We start from the raw sequence: 16,842 nt of genomic DNA on the forward strand, positions 1-16,842 counted from the left end.
TAGCGGGGACGGGGCGGGGATGGAGAGAGTACTCCCTGCCCCCGTGGGAACCCCACTAATATATATGTATACATGTATGCACACGTTATATATGTATATATATACACATACATCTATATATTAATATTTTTAAAAATATGATTGAATATGTTTGAATCTTTTCTAATAGAATTGTAAATTTTAACTATTTTTATTTTATTTTTTAAATAAAATAAAAAACAAAAACAAAATAGTTAACATTATAAAAGATAATAGGGAATGAGAATCCCTATGGGGATGAGGATCCTCGTGGAGGCGAGAATGAGGATAACCTTGTCCCCGTTAGCAGAAACAGGGATGGGGTTTTTTGCAAGAATGGGGATGGGAAAACGCTCCCCGTTCCCACCCTACCCCGTTGCCATTTCTAAACTAGAGGTAACCTCGAATTGATTATATTGGTTTTGATTAAATGTTTTAGTCTCCACTAATAAATGGTTTGGGAATAGTTATTATTGTTTTGATCAATTCAAACCTAAAGTTTAATATTGTTTTGACTAATTAATAGGGTAAAAAACTTAAAAATACCCTCAGAAGAGAGTTGTGGCAACTGATATCTCTCTCTCAAACACATTTCTTTATTTCTCAAATGAGACAAAATGCTCCACCAGAAACTGTTTATACTGCAAAACAGATAAATAGTAATTGTTAGAAATAGGATTCTCGTATGAAGATCCGATATTAGTAATCATCGATAACCAACCAAGATAGAATAGCCCTATTTCATTAATTTAAACTTTCACATAGGATCATCAGTCGAGGTAAAGTTTAATCTGTTCAATCAATTCATTCTACAAATTAACTTCTACTTGTAACCTATAGTTAGGTGTCGTTTGATTGCACTTTTCAAATATCTGAATTTGAAAATGTTATTTTTCAGACTTTATCCCTTGTTTGGTTTTACTTCTTAAAATTGGTCTGAATCTTATTTTCAGAGCTGAAAATAATAGACCTTGGACCGACTCTTAACGTGTTCATACGCATTTTAGAACCGATGTATAGTCCAAAATATCCTTACAATATTTTAGAAATGACACAAATTACCCCTGACAATATTTTGGACCTCTCTTTCTGTCTCCCTCTCTCTCTCTCTCTCTCTGTAAGAGTCCGAAAACAAACGACAGTAGTAATGGTTGAATGATCCATCAACAGTTGAACACATACACACACAAACTAAAACCGGTATATACTTATCGTAGAAATGAATTCTTATGTACGGAATTTTAGAGAAAAAGAAGCATTAGTTACAGTAAAGACAAAACAAATGCACCAGGCAAGATGCGAAATAGCAGAAGAAATTCAGAAATGGATCTCTGGTAATCAAATCATACATGTCCAGGAATGAGGAGAGATGCATTTTCTCTCTCATGTATTTGAGCTTCCAATAAGGATTTCTTCTCCATAAGCTCTGCATTCTTCTTCCGCTCCCTATGCAATTCGGCCAAAATCTCTGCGATATTGACACCCTCTCTTTTCACTTCTAGTTCTTCACAGCTCAGCGGAGCCGAAGGAAAAGAAAATTCTAAAGAGCACCCTCGACTTCTAGCACATAATGCAGAAGCATTAACTAAGCTCGCACAGGATTGAAGCTCCCCCATTTGAGAATGCACATGCTCTGCTTCAGAATCTAGCACTCTAGAGGGAAACCCACATCGAACGAGTAGTCTTAATGCAGAAAAATGGAGAAACAATGCCCATTAACCAAAACCTCGATGAACAGGTTGAAGGTTTAGAGATTTAGGGAGGAGGTGCAAAGGTTCAACAAGAAGAAGGGAAAACCATAAACCCATAAAGCAAAACCTCCAAACGGGTTCCCGAATTTAAAGCTTAAGAAGAGACCAATAGCAGAAGATTAGTTATTTTGGGGGCCGAAGTAAAGAAATTGGACGTTCATGATGGAATTGATAAGTTATAATTGAATAGAATGACCAAATGAAAGGAAAGAGAAGCAACCGTGCGCAGAACCTAGTAAAAAAAAGGCTGAGCCAAAGCATCAAAGCACTACAAGGAAAGAGAGAACGAGCAGGCGCAAGATACACTGTGCCGAGTATGAGTGTTGGTCAAGTTGCAGAGAATTAACAGAAAAGTAAACAAGCAAAAATAAAAAGGGAAAAAAATGTCTTAGAGGAGATTGAGAGACAGACTTTTCTGCAATGAATGGATGTTCTCTTGTTTCGGAGATAGAAAGAGAGGAGGAAAGAGAACCAGAGAGGTGTGAATGACGATGAGGAAGAAATGGAGTCTTTTCAGTTTAGTTTTTGTTGCAGTTTTGTAAAAGAGAGCGGCGGGGACCGCGTAATGCAACACCACGTGCTTCTCAATGCTCTCTCTCTCTCGGTCTCTCTGTCTCCGCCTTGTCTTCCCACCACCGCCGCTGCTCTATCCCAATTTGGAGAGAGAGATAATTCTCTTTCATTGATTTGAAAAATATTACAAAGAAATATATATATATATATATATATATAAAAAAAAAGGAAAACTAATAAACATGTAAATTACATGTTTAGTCTTCCCACCACCACCACTGCTCTCTCTCTCTCTTCGCCCTGTATTCCCACCACTACCATTGGAACTTGTAGCGGCAGCTCTCTCTTTTCCCTGTTTTCTCTCTCTCCCTCCCTCCCTTCCTCCCCTCTATTCCCACCACAGCTGCAAGTTGCAGTGGCTCTCTCTCTCTCTCTCACACTCTCTCCCTATCTTCTCTCTCTTTCTCTCTCTCTCCATCCCCTGTCTTCCCACCACCACCACTACCGTTGCAACATGCAGCAGCGGTGGTTCGGTGAAGAATAATAATATTTTTATTAATTATTAATTATAAGTTATTTCTATTAATTATTAATTATTTAATATTTTTTATTAAATCTACTTGTGTTATTTATTAATAATTAATTATTTTTATCAACTAGTAATTTTTAACTATTTTTTAAATTTTTATTTGTGTAAATTATTAATTATTTTAATATTTTTATAATCATTAATTATTTTTTAGTCATTTTATTTATAAATTATAAATTATTAATTTATTATTTATTATTTGTATTGTTTCAATATTATTTTGATGTTGAAAATTAGTTTTTATGAGATGATGCAAATTGAATTCAACATTTTCAAATAGTATTTTTAGGGTTAAAATAGTAAAATTAGTAAATTTAAGATGGTAATGGGTTGATCCAACACAAACAAATTTATCGATTCAGATTCTTTAAAAAGTAGAAAAGCATTTATGCCTCTACTCAGATTTTAGACACATTTAATATCTTTTTAACTTTTCATATATGAATTTTCAGATTTATCAAATGCCACCTTAGAATATATAACTAATTAGTGGTGAACCTCAAACCAACCTACAGTGTAACATAAACATAACACGACATCAGATCTATAGCATCATTCAATCAAAACAAATAAAATGTTGGAAAAACAAAAGTAACCTGATATGAGTTGTTGAAGACATTCAAATTTCAACGAAATTCATCATTTTAAAGGGACGACACCTGAATGCAGGGTGAAGGAGAATGGAATTTTCATGGATCCCAAGCAGAAGATTCTGATATTGCCGCTGCTTATGTGTTCATTGGTACTCTCTTCATCCTACCAGAAAGAATTCTAAAGGGCAGTTCCGGTTAATCTCTAATTAAGCCTGGTGGAGGGGAATTCGACCTCGGTTTAATAGCTTTTTGCAACCTTGTATTAGGAATATCTCCCTATAAAATAAAGCACATAATTACGAAAATATTTTGAATATGAGGCTATAAAGACTTTTACAGGCTTTACATTAACCAATAAATCTAAGTTTTGTGATCCTCTTATGGGTGGGGATATATAGACATTGGTACACTGGTTTGAGGAGAAGTTAATCTAGTGGAGTTGGTTGGGATTTTGCAAATTTTAAATGGACCCATGCCGAAACCCAATCCCGATTTTGTTGAATTTCCTCTGACTTTTTTTTTTTTTCAAATTTCAAAGGTGTTTAGGATCACCACATCATGAAGAAAAGTTGAATCAGCCTAAAAAGGGGGAACATCAAAGATGGTGATTCCTCCCTTTTAGTTCAATTTTAATAATCCATTTCTATCTGATTTACAAATTTCTCATAAATTGGTAAACTAAATAGAAAAATAATTGATATATTTGAATCGCTACTATGGCATTAATTTCTTAAAAATTGACATCAATCCCAAACACTACCTTAAAAATCTATCATTTAACATTTAAGTAGTGAAAACTTAATTATAGGAATGGGTGAGAGTCCGAGCTTACAGGAGGAGGTTGGGTGGAACCTTATTACCGGCTCCATTGGAGTAGGATGGAGAAATCAAATTGGAAAGAAGAACCTAATGTATGTTGGCCTGGAAAATGACGACGAAATGGATGGAGTTTTCGGTCTGAGTAGGATACTGCGGCAGTTCACCGAGGATCTTCCATTCCTATCTTTCCTCTTGGAACAGCAACAAAGGATTAATTCTTTTCTTGTAATAGAAGGTTGGCAAGAACAAACGATCGCCTAGATGTGGATTTCACCCAAATTTGAGAAGAGTTTCTAATGCCACTTCCATTTCCGAGCTCAGATTGCTCGTCCGATGTAGAAGATGAAAAGTAGGGTGTTGGTGAACATCACAGGGAATATGAAACTTTTGGAGGTCTATTAGCTAAGATATATCATTCTTTCCAAAAAATCATATTGTCATAGTTTACAATAATGCCACTTAATATAGCCTACTAAGCGTAGGTATGATAAGCCTGTATCGGACTATGATACAACTGTCATAGGGCTATGTGTTGGGGCCCCGTGCGACATTTGTTAGTCGACAAATAAGCCTAAGAAGCCAATAAGAAAGCAACAAAGTAACAACAAATGCATACAGATTAGACAAAAGTCTCTTTGTATTGCATAAATTAGTGGCAAGCACGAGCACACAGTTTAGTGTCAAGGGGATCTCGTGTTTAACCTTTACACACTAATGACTTACTCGACTACCTACCTCGCCTCAAAAAGTACATTAAGCTTTTGGGGAAGTGATAGAAAGATACATCAAAATATTGAATATCCATACTACTATTTACATAATTGCCATTGGCATACCCCCTTTACAAAAAGAGTACAATGACCCAACCCAAGACACATGAAGACACTTAGATGGCGTGCTTGATGGTGATGATGGTGGCTGATCCATCACAGTCTCCCCCATTCAATTCAATCTTCATCCTCGAAGATTCCTCCTCAGGTACTCATCCAACTTCACATTGAATGGAAGGAGGTCTTCAGCAAACTCCCAGGTGACTCCTTCTATAGGTCCCTTCCACTTCACCAGGTACTCCCATTTGATGTTTGGGAGGATTGGGATAGCCTATGGTTGATGATGGAGTCAAGGGATCGGTTCTTGGGTGGTTGGTAAGTTGGATGTAAGCATTGGCTTTGGTTTTGGGAGGTATCTTGGTTGTCAGCATGGTAGGGTTTAAATATGAAAGACGATGTGGACTTTTAGCCAAGGGGGTAGTTTGAGTCTATAGGCTAATGCACCTACTTTGGTTAGGATTTCACAGGGTCCCTCATATTTTCTCACAAGCCCGGGGTGTACTCCTTGAAAAAACCTAAGGCAATGGGTATGGAGTTTTACTAAGGCTAGGTCACCTACTTGGAATTTCTCGGGTTGTCTACCCAAATCAGCCCATTTCTTCATTCTTTTGGAGGCTTTCTCTAGTGAGGCTCTAGTAAGGTAAAGGCATTCCCTAGTGAAAGTGAAGGCTCGAGGGCTTCTTCCTTGATAGTTGTTGACGATGCTATGCAGACATCTTGGAAGTTGGCCGGTGATGACTTTAAAAGGACTCTGATTGGTGGAGTAGCTCTTCTGTGTGTTGACGGAGAACTGTGCAATGTCCAGTATTCGAACCCAATTCTTCTGTGTGACTGATACAAAATGGCAGAGGTACTTTTAAAGGAGGGAGTTCATTCTCTCTGTCTACCCATCTGACTTTGGATGGTTACTGCTGGAGAAGTTCAAGTTTGAGCCAAGAAGCTTGAATAGCTCTATCCAGAAAGCACTAGTAAATCGGGGATCCCAATCACTAGCGATGTTCTGTGGGACTCCCCAATACTTCACAATGTGCTTGAAGAAAGGATATGTCATGTCTTCAGCTGAGAGGTGCTTTGGTGTTGGGATGAAAGTGACATACTTGGAAAATCTGTCAACAACAACAACAATGGATGCATAGTCTCCCACCTTAGGAAGACCGCTGATAAAGTCCATGGAAACACTCTCACAAGGTCGTGAGGGCATTGGAAGAGGTTGTAGGAGTCCAAGTGGCTTGGTGCGCTCAAGCTTGTCTTGCTAGCAAATCAGGCACACCCTTGTATATTCCTGAACATCTTCTTCCATATGGGGCTAATACTAGGCATGCTGTAGAAGGGCCAAGGTACGCTGCCACCTAGGGTGTCCTACCCATAAGCTATCATGACATTCACACAGGAGAGTTTTCCTCAAGTCTTCAACTCTCAGTACAAACATTCGCCTTTCCTTTGTCAAAGAAGGCCTTCATCAACCCAAAATTGCCTAGTCTTCCCTTCACGAGCCACTGCCAATAAACTCTAAGCAATTGGGTCCTTCTAGAGTCCTTCCTTAATGTGCTCATTGACGTCCAGTCTGATTTGGCTTCTAGAAGGACCTTCACCTATGGATAAGGATGCAAGCTCGGCCTTCCTATTAAGTGCATCAACAACCCTGTTCGTCGGCCCTGGCTTGTACTCTAGAGTCATGTCAAACTCCGCTAAGAAATCTTTCCATCAAGCTTGCTTAGGGCTCAGCTTCTTCTGTGACTAAAAGTAACTAGTATCTATATTGTCAGTCTTGACCACGAACTTGGAGCCAAGCAGGTAGTGCCACCATGTGCAGAGGCAGTGGACAATGATAGTCATCTCCTTTTCTTGCAGTGTACCTCCTCTCTGTGTCATTCAGTTTGCGGCTCTCATAGGTGATGGGATGCCCTTCTTGCATCAAGACCGCACCAATGGCAAAGTCAAAAGCATCTGTGTATTGCTTATAGGGCTTGTTAGGGTCTGGCAAGCCAAGGACAGGTTCTGCTAAGCTCTCTTCAAATCATCAAAAGCTGCTTAGCAAACTTCATTCCAAGTCCAAGTGCTAGTTTTCTTCAGTAAGTTGGTGAGGGCAATGGCTCGTGTCGAGAATCCAAAGATGAATCTTCGGTAGTAGTTTAGGAGGCCAAGGAAAGAGCAATGCTCGGTGACCTTGGTGGGAGGTGCCCAATCTTGAATGTCCTTGACTTTAGCTGGATCCATGTTGATTGTGCCTACTCGAATCACATGGCCGAGGAAGGCCACCTCTTCTATGGCGAAAGAGAATTTTTCCTTCTTAACAAACAAGTTGTTGTCTCGCAAAACCTGAAAAATAGTGCGGAGGTGGTCAACATATTCCTCCAAGGTTCTACTATAAATTACAATATCATCAATATACACAACAACAAATTGGTCCAGGTAGGGATGAAATACCCTATTCATCAATGTACAAAATGTGGCTGGTGCATCAATGAACACAAGCTATTTTGTGTTCATCACCTTCGGCTATATGCACTTGATGGTACCCCAACCTCAGGTCTAGCTTGGTGAAGTACTTGGCCTAGCTGAGCTAGTCAAAGAGGTCGGCCACCAAAGGTATGGGATACTTGTTCTTGATGGTGAGCTTGTTGAGGGCTCAATAGTCAATACAGAGCTGAAGAGATCCATCATGTTTCTTCTGAAATAGGACTAGTGCTCTAAAAGGGGCCTTGGAAGGCTGAATCAACCCAGCATCCAACAACTCACTCAACTGCTTTCGGAGCTCAGCCAACTCAGGAGGAGACATTTTGTATGGTAGGCGTGCTGGTGGTTTGGTTCCAAGCTCCAACTCAATCTTGTGATCAACTTCTCTCCTTGGGGGAAGCTTCTTCGGCAATGTAGGAGGCATAACATCCTTGAATTCTTTTAGCACTATTGTAACTGCTGGCAAGAGATACCTGATTGGTTGGCTGGGCAGGTCGGAGTCCACCAATGTGGCCAAGTAAGTTGTTTCTCCTTTCCGCACTCCATCTTTGAGTTGCAATGCTGAGAGCGTCTTGGGGGTGGACTTGGTCTCCGACACAACTGGAACCATGCAAGGAGCTTGATCTTCGAATATGCACACTGAATTGAGGAAGGGCATGGGCACCACCTTTACTTGAGTTAAGAATTCCATGCAGAGAACAACCTGAAAATCATCCTTGGGCACTACCGAGATGTCTATCTTCCCTTCCTATTCACCAAGTTGCAGGACCACTCAACGAGCTACACCTTGTATGGGCTTGGCATTAGAGTTCACAACCTTCAACTATCCAATTTCCTTGGTAGGTGCGAGTTTCACTTTGGATGCCTCCTCCATAGATATAAAGTTGTGTGTGGAACCTATATACACTATGGCTCTTATGGGTTTATCGTTCAAGCGGATATCTAGATACATCAGTCCCTGCGGCTTGAACTTTTGTGCTTCTTGCAAGCTCGCCTTCTTCTTCATTGCATTAAGTCTTCGTAGAGCCCCCATTCTTGTCTCCTTTGGTTTTTTCTCCTCCTCACTGTGCTCATCATCACTAAGCTTTGCAAGATAGGAATTGAATTTCCCCCGACTAGGACAATCCTTGGTCCAATGTTTTCCCTTACAAATGAAGCATGGTGAGGGAGGTGTCCTCTTCCCAAATTGGCCACCCTTGTAGCCAGAGTCCCCCTTAGGTTTCTTGTAGAACTTTAAAGTGTTGGATTTGCTTGGCCCAGAGTCTCCCTTGGGCCCATAGTAAGGTTTCTTGTCACCTCCTGTCTTCCCTTGGCCTTGATATGAGTTGGATTTAGGGCAATCCTTGCTTGGTCACCTGTTGTCTACCAATTGTTTAGCAACGGCCATGGCTGTGGCAAGGTCCTTCACACTTCATCGCTAAAGTTCAAGCTCGACCCATTGTTGTAGGTTGTCCATAAAGTTGAAGAGAAAATACATGTCTAACATGTCCGTGATTTCGAGCGATAGTGCGGAGAACTCCTTCGCGTACTCATGCAATGAGCCCGTGTTCTTTAGGTTCTTGAGCTTTCAACGGGCTTAGTACTCCACGTTCTCTGGATAGAACTGACGCTTTATCTCGCTCATAAACATGGACCAGGTATCAATGGAGCACAATCCTCGCTCTGCATCGGCACATCTTCTGTGCCACCATAACATAGCAACATCAATAAGATACATAACAACAATGCGCACCTTGGTCGCTGCCTCAACAAGTTCGGTGGCGGTGAAGTATTGTTCCATTTGCCATAGGAAGTTGTCAAGTTCCCGGGCATCTTGGTCCCAGCGTATGAGGTAGGTCCGGGGACTTTGGTCTTTGGAGGTGCTGGAGCAGCAGGGACGTTGGTTGTACTGACCATCAGTCTCTTCAAAAGGGTCACTTCGCACTTCAACAAGTCTTCTAGTGGGTTGCCTAGATTGTTGGAGTTGTCAACGGATTGGTCCTCCAATCTTCCAACAATCGTTGCCACGACCTCCAGGTTGAGTTGAAGCTCGTCCGCACGATCACGAGTTTCACCAACCACTGCTTCACAGTGCATGATGCACTTGTCTATGGTCGCAAGCTTGTCAACCGACTTGTCACGCTTGCTAGGCTTTGAGCTGGTGCCTTTGTCCTTGGGAGAGCTACCTCTAGGCTCGTCCTCATCATAAACCCGTGAGATCCCTTCCTGGATCTCCTCTAGCGTATCTCACTTTTTCATCGGGCTGGTGTTGTTGTGGGGCACGACAGGGACTCGTTGGGCTTGACAACCGCTAGCATCAATGAAGTTCTGATACCAACGGTCACAGGGCTATGTGTTGGGGCCCCGTGCAGCACTCATTAGCCGATAAATAAGCCTAAGAAGCCAATAAGAAAGCAACAAAGCAACAACAAATGCACAGAAATTCGACAAAAGGCACTTTGTATTGCATAAATTGGTGGCAAGCACAAGCACACAGTTTAGTGTTGAGGGGATCTCATGCTTAACCTTTACACGCTAATGACTCACTCAGCTACCTACCTCCCCTCAAAGAGTAAGTTAAGCTTTTGGGGAAGTGATACAAAGATACTGCCAAAGAAGCCGTGTGGATGAAGATTTTCGTTCACGAGTTGGGAGTAGTTCCATCCAACACATCACCCATCATGTTGTTGTGTGACAACAATGGAGCCATTGCTCAGGCTAAGGAGCCATGAGCCCACTCGAAGTCAAAGCAAATCGAGAGGAAGTACCACGTACTGCGGAAGATTGTTGGTAGAGGGGACGTCCTGATTCAGAAGGTAGCGTTAGCAGAAAATGTAGCAGACCCATTGACGAAGCCACTATCACAGAAAGTGTTTGAGAAACACGTGGAAAGCATGGGACTCCGGCTTGTACTTGATTGGACTTAAGTGCAAGTGGGAAATATTGGACAGTTTTGTATGCCCTTAGCTTCAATCAGAATGATGTACATTATGAGTTTATTGTAAATGAATAAAAGTACATATTTGATTCATGTTCCCTTGGTATGTTTTTATGTAATACCCTTAAACCGAACACTTAATGAGACTCGTGTTAGTTTAGAATGTTCACAACCAGTGGGTCGGTCTGGGGAGACATATCCTGATAAGGCTGACACTGATGTGCCACCAAGTCAGTTGGGGTGGCCTGTCTTAGCTACCAGGGTGAGACCCTAGGTATATGCAGTGTAGGATCAATTGAATCTTTGAACTGGACTAGATTTTCAGTATTGCCCTGGACCTTGGGGATTAATGGGAAAAACTGGAAAGTTACACCTGACTCCTAGACTCGATTATGATACTGCACTAGGTGTCGGATTGGGCTGTCTTTGATGTACCAATCAATGAGATCCTTAACGGGGGTCAAAACCTGGGTATGTTGGTATAGTTTGAGAATTCATCTAAGTGGGTGATCATAGTGATAGGATCAGCCCCTTTGTCGGACAAAGGTAATGATCAGGGATGCACTCTTTCTGATGGAAACCAAGACTGCCGGCAGCTGATTTCGATCGTTGAGATTTGTTTTGAAAAATATATTTTATATGAGATATAAAAGTATATATATATATATTATGGTTTCTAAAATGTTTGCAAAAAGGTTTTAATTCCCGGGATCCATATGAGTAGAGAGTGCAACACTGTTCCTTGCAACCGAGTGAGAGATCCTCTCTTGTCGGGTAGTGTTTGATCATTATGGGCTGAGAGGTTGAGTGTAAGACCATTAAGGATAATACCTGATGGGCTAATCTTGCATCTACCCACAGTCCTTGGGTGTTACATAGTGGCTTGGCCCAGGGACCACTTAGGGTGAGTGTTGGGCCCATAGAGCCCATTTGATGGGTTTTAGGGGGTGCACTGTCCATAACAGTGTATTCGATCAATCCTTGTAACAAAGGCTGGACTGAACCCATGTGGCTGATGTATAGATCAATGCTTGGGTCGCATGCCATACAAGGAAGCCCAACTGGGCAGTAGTTAGGAAGGCTAAGTGAGCACTGGACCTTAATGGGCCTAAATCCCATTTCGAATTAGGTTGTTTAATTAGTTAAATATGGGGTGAATTCTGAGATGGATTAGCAGATAGGATAGAGTATTAACCCTATCCACTCAGAGAGTCCAGATCTGAATGTGATCCAGATCTGCAAACCTCCTAATGAGATTAGGAGAAGGCTAATCCAATCTGCAGATAAAATAAGGATTTATTCTTATCACCTAAAGGGATGTATGATCCAAATAAGATTTGGATCAGCAACTCCTAATAGGATTAGGAGTTGATCCTTTAAGGTTACAAAAGAAGGAGCGACAGCCTTTAGAAGAGACATATTCACATCCTCTTTAGTGTTGAAATCATAGAAGAAAGAATCAAGCAACCCTGTAGAGTTCTTTCTTGCCGCCTACCTTGCCAGTTCGATCTCCAGTTTAGTAGGAGAAGTCAAGATTTGATCTTGATATTAGTTCTTTGTGAAATGATTGATAGGAAGTTGTGCTCACATGCCATCCTGCTGTTTCTTGCGAAGGAATAGGTTCTTGGAGAAGAACACTATTGATTCTGCTCCATCCTACAATGTGTCATTTTCAGTGGGAGCAGTCTTTAGATCATTCCTTGGGCGTGAACACCTCCATTGGGAGATATTACTTCTCCGTATTATGTATAATTCTTTCCTATTGCTTTTGTTCAGATCTGGTTCAGTTTATGGTTCAAGATTGATCCTTGAAAATATGATTTTCTAAATAGGGAATTCGATTCCTAATTGAAAGGGAGAGAAATTTTTTTGAAATTCGCCCACCTTATTCCGTAAGATTTGGGCGTCCATACGATGGATCTCTCATCCCTTTAACCCATGCAATGAGCCCGTGTGCTTTAGGTTCTTGAGCTTTCGACGGGCTTGGTACTCCACATTCTCTGGATAGAACTGACACTTTATCTCACTCTTGAACACGGACCAGGTATCAATGAAGCATAATCCTCGCTCTGCATCGACACATATCCTGTGCCACCATAACATAGCAACATCAGTAAGATACATAACAATAGTGCACACCTTGGTAGCCGCCTCAACAAGTTCGGTGGCGGTGAAGTATTGTTCCATTTTCCATAGGAAGTTGTCAAGTTCCCGGGCATCTTGGTCTCGACGTATGGGGTAGATTCGAGGACTTTAGTCTTTGGAGGTGCTGGAGCAGCAGGGGCACCGGTTGTATTGGCCATTAGTCTCTTTAAAAGGGTCACTTCGCCCTTCAAGTCATCGAGCTGGGTCTATAGGCACTTCACCAAGTCTTCTAGTGGGTTGCCTGGCCTGTTGGAGCTGTCAACGGACTAGTCCTCCAATCTTCCAACAACCGTTGCCATGTTCTCCAGGTTGAGTTGAAGCTCGTCCACACGATCACGAGTTTTACCAACCATTGCTTCACAGTGCATGATGCATTTGTCCATGGTCGCAAACTTGTCAACCGACTTGTCACGCTTGCTAGGCTTTGAGCTGGCGCCTTTGTCCTTGGGAGAGCTACCTCTAGGCTCGTCCTCATCATAAACCCGTGAAATCCCTTCCTGGATCTCCTCTAGCATATCTCGCTTCTTCATCCGGCTGGTGTTGTTGCGGGGCACGACAGGGACTCATTGGGCTTGACAACCGCTAGCATCAATGAAGCTCTGATACCAATTGTCACAGGGCTATGTGTTGTTGCCCCGTGCAGCACTCGTTAGTCGATGAATAAGCCTAAGAAGCCAATAAGAAAGCAACAAAGCAACAACAAATGCACACAAATTAGACAAAAGACTATTTGTATTGCATAAATTGGTGGCAAGCACAAGCATACAGTTTAGTGTCAAGGGGATCTCGTGCTTAACCTTTACATGCTAATGACTCACTCAGCTACCTACCTCCCCTCAAAGTGTACGTTAAGCTTTTGGGGAAGTAATACAAAGATACATCAAAATACTGAATATTCATACTACTATTTATATAATTGCCATTGACATACCCTCCTTTACAAAAAGAATACAATGACCCAACCCAAGACACATGAAGACACTTGAATGGCATGCTGATGGTGTACTTGATGGTGATGATGGTGGCTGATCCGTCACACAAGGGCAGTTGACGTGAGCATAATGGCACTTCTCACTCTCGTGCTCGACGTGAACATTGTTAATGGTGATACCTCTGGCCTTCTCTTCAAGAGCAGCGTCGATTTCGTCGTATTTCTTGGGAGCACTGTTACGAATGGCAGCAAGGCCAAGGTTAAGGAGCGGTGGGAGTGTTCTTATTGTGGTCAACATGGCCAATTAGCAGCTTTGACCGTCAAGGAGTGGTGATTCCGCTGCATCCTCCCATGCAGCGGGTACGGAAAGCGCGGTTGCAATGGCTACTGCAGTAGTGGGTATGGCCAAGGGTTTTAAAATGAACTGGATAATGAATTGGTCAGAGGTCTGATTTTCGAGTCGAATGGTCTGACCGTTTAAATTGAATACAGTCTCTTTTAATAAAAATATAAAAAATAGATAAATAAAAACAACCAAACCTTAAGATGGTTCAAATGATTCAACTGCCCGAATTAGCGATTTATTGATCAAATCAATGGATTTTGGCGAAAGAATGGTTCTGGGTAAAATAGAAACCGATTCCCGATTTTGAAAACCATGGATATGACTAACAGCCAATGGATGCAAGCTTTTCTTCCTCTCTTCTCTACTTTTGTCTTTTGGTATACAGCGCCCCCACATCACTTGCCGCTGAAAGGCGTACACACGCAAATGGAGAAAGACAATAATAGGAGAATTCAGTGGAAATTTGAAAAAACACATTTTTTAAATTAAACATTTATTCTCGACTTTTTTATTAACCATGAATAAATGCTTATTTTTCAAAAACTTATTTAAATAGACAAATACTATAAGTGAACACAAATAAGGGGTTAGTACTTGCGTAAAAACATGAGCCATCACATGGTTAAGGTTCCCTCTTTAATTTTGGGGTCCAATGGAAATGCCCCCTTCACTAAAAGGGACATTGACACAACCAATTACGACTGAAATTGTTTTGTTCATTAATGTTTTCTTCTATTTTTAATCCCAGAACAAATCAGGACTCGGGGATGATGTGTTGGCCTTGCCCGGCGTTCAATACTTGAAAGAGTTGGGAGAGTGGAAATTCCAGAATCCTCTCCAGGTTGTTAATTGAAGTGGTAGGCCATGATGTGTTGAGTCACTCCAACATAACAGATGGGAGACACTAATCTCAGACTCTCGGTGTGCTCACCGTGTTTGCTCCCTACTTTACTACTGAATCGAAATTATCTGTTAGCCTTCACTTTCCAAGAATTGGCCCTCCGCCATCTCCCTTCCTCTCTCTCTCTCTCTCTCTCTCTATATATATATATATATATATATTCTCCGACTCGGCAACAACTAATTCACACATCCTCTGATACTCACAACGCTTTCCTTCATCCACACCAATCCCCCCTTCAGATTTTGGTTGTTCCTGTAATTTCTCATCGTCCACGGCTACACCATGGCCATCCGTTTGCCTGGATTGCAAATCCTCCGACGGTCTCTTCCCTCTAAGACCGCCACCGTCGGTGTCCCAAAAGGCCATATTGCAGTTTATATTGGGGAGACCCAGAAGAAGCGGTTTGTGGTTCCCATTTCGTACCTAAATCATCCTCTGTTCCAAGATTTGCTCTGTCGAGCTGAGGAAGAGTTCGGGTTCAATCATCCGATGGGCGGTCTCACCATTCCATGCCAAGAGGAGGTCTTCCTCGATCTAACCAGTCGTTTGAGTAGCTCATGAGAGAAAGAGTCATGGATGAGGATTCGAATATAGTTTGGCCAAGAAAGAACTTGGTGCTCGCCATTTTTCATCATTCATTCATTCCAATTTTAATTCCGGCGCCAAAAACAAAATTTAATTCTGGCAACTGGGTTGTTCCCAAGTTTCAACCCTTTGTGATATTTATTTCATTCTCTTTTTCTCTCTTTCTTTTGTAAGGAAATTGAGAATTTATTAATTATTTCTCCCTCATTGTAAAGGCTATGAATTTCTTGCCTCTCGACTATCTATGTTTAGTTTGAAGGAAAAAGTAAGAAGAGGAAAGGAAATGAAGGAAAGGAAAATCTTTACAAATTTTGTATAAATTTCTATGCATTTCCCTTGCTTTTCTTATTCTTTCCTTCAAACCAAACATAGCGTAAGTGATTAACTGGCGTTTATGCAGAACTCTTGCTTAGATCCAAGCAGGATTCTCTACTTTCTACCCACTCTGTATTGGGGAAGATCTATAAGGCCTCAGATGTGCATGCATACCCATAAGAATGCTCCTCTAGCTTAGAACTTCATAGTACCGAGAGAAATCACTCTTGGCCCCCACCCCACAAAGTATTTCATTTTAAATTTTTCATCCACCTAAAATAGGATTCCAATACATCATGGCCCGTATTTTTAAATATCTCAATTGTCATTCATGAAGAAATGTTTCTACAAATACACAGTGATGTATGATATAAATACATACAAAATAATATAAAATACAGGATTTTGCACTCTATATATTTATATTTGTATTCATGGGTGGGGATGTAGTAACTGTTTATAGGTAGGAGACCCGTAGTAGTAATCTTCCCCTTAACAATCCTCAAGCAGTGATCCCACTCCAAAATCAGCTTCCTAAAATGCAAGAAATCCTGAAATAGTTTACATTATTCTTCTTTTCTAGAAAAAAGAAAAGGTTTAATCTGTATGTTTGTGAAATTTTAATCACTGCATTTTGAAAAATATTCTCAATCCATGAATCAACCCCACAAGTGTAGTGAAGATTTCGTTTTACTTGAATCCATATCCACTAGATTGGGAAAAAGCATCTTTTAATATACAGGATAATTAATTAAGCTTCCTTGATTTGGTTAAAAATCAAATTGGTCATCTGACCAGTTCCATTCAGCCCAGAACTGTTTTTTTTTCCACTAAAAATTGTTGATTTGTCGGTGAATCACTGACCCGGGCAGTAAAACCATCAGTCTGTCAATCCGAATAATGGTTTTTGACTATTTTTTATTTTTTTATTATTTTTTATTCTTTTGTCAGAATAAGCTGTCCATATAATTAGAAGGATTGAGCCATTTGACTCAAGAACCAGACCCAAAATGATTTTCTGTCCAATTTAGTTTTAAAAACCATGAATGAGACAAAATGCTCCTCCAGAAACTGTTTCTGTTGCAAGACAAATAAACAGTAATTCTTAGAAATAGGATTCTCGTATGAA

At 40.9% G+C, this 16,842-nt stretch overlaps 2 protein-coding genes across 2 annotated transcripts; one reads left to right on the top strand and one right to left on the bottom strand.

Moving 5' to 3' along the window:
- Nucleotides 1-1,361: 1,361 nt before the first annotated feature.
- LOC148849024 (uncharacterized) lies at nucleotides 1,362-6,284 on the bottom strand. The gene is made up of 2 exons (XM_088951381.1): nucleotides 6,001-6,284; nucleotides 1,362-1,701 (listed from the first exon to the last, which is right to left on the bottom strand). The coding sequence occupies exons 1-2, from the start codon at nucleotides 6,282-6,284 to the stop codon at nucleotides 1,362-1,364; spliced, it is 624 nt and encodes a 207-aa protein (XP_088807507.1).
- Nucleotides 6,285-14,896: 8,612 nt separating this feature from the next.
- Nucleotides 14,897-15,718, top strand: LOC148849025 (auxin-responsive protein SAUR21-like). The gene has a single exon (XM_088950066.1). It carries the CDS (start codon nucleotides 15,096-15,098, stop codon nucleotides 15,372-15,374), a length of 279 nt encoding a protein of 92 aa, XP_088806192.1. The 5' UTR covers nucleotides 14,897-15,095; the 3' UTR covers nucleotides 15,375-15,718.
- The last annotated feature ends 1,124 nt before the right edge of the window (nucleotides 15,719-16,842 follow it).

This window comes from Nelumbo lutea, chromosome 6 (genome assembly GCF_056320005.1).
Source record: "Nelumbo lutea isolate HS-2025 chromosome 6, American lotus-T2T, whole genome shotgun sequence".
In the NCBI taxonomy this organism is placed as follows: domain Eukaryota; kingdom Viridiplantae; phylum Streptophyta; class Magnoliopsida; order Proteales; family Nelumbonaceae; genus Nelumbo; species Nelumbo lutea.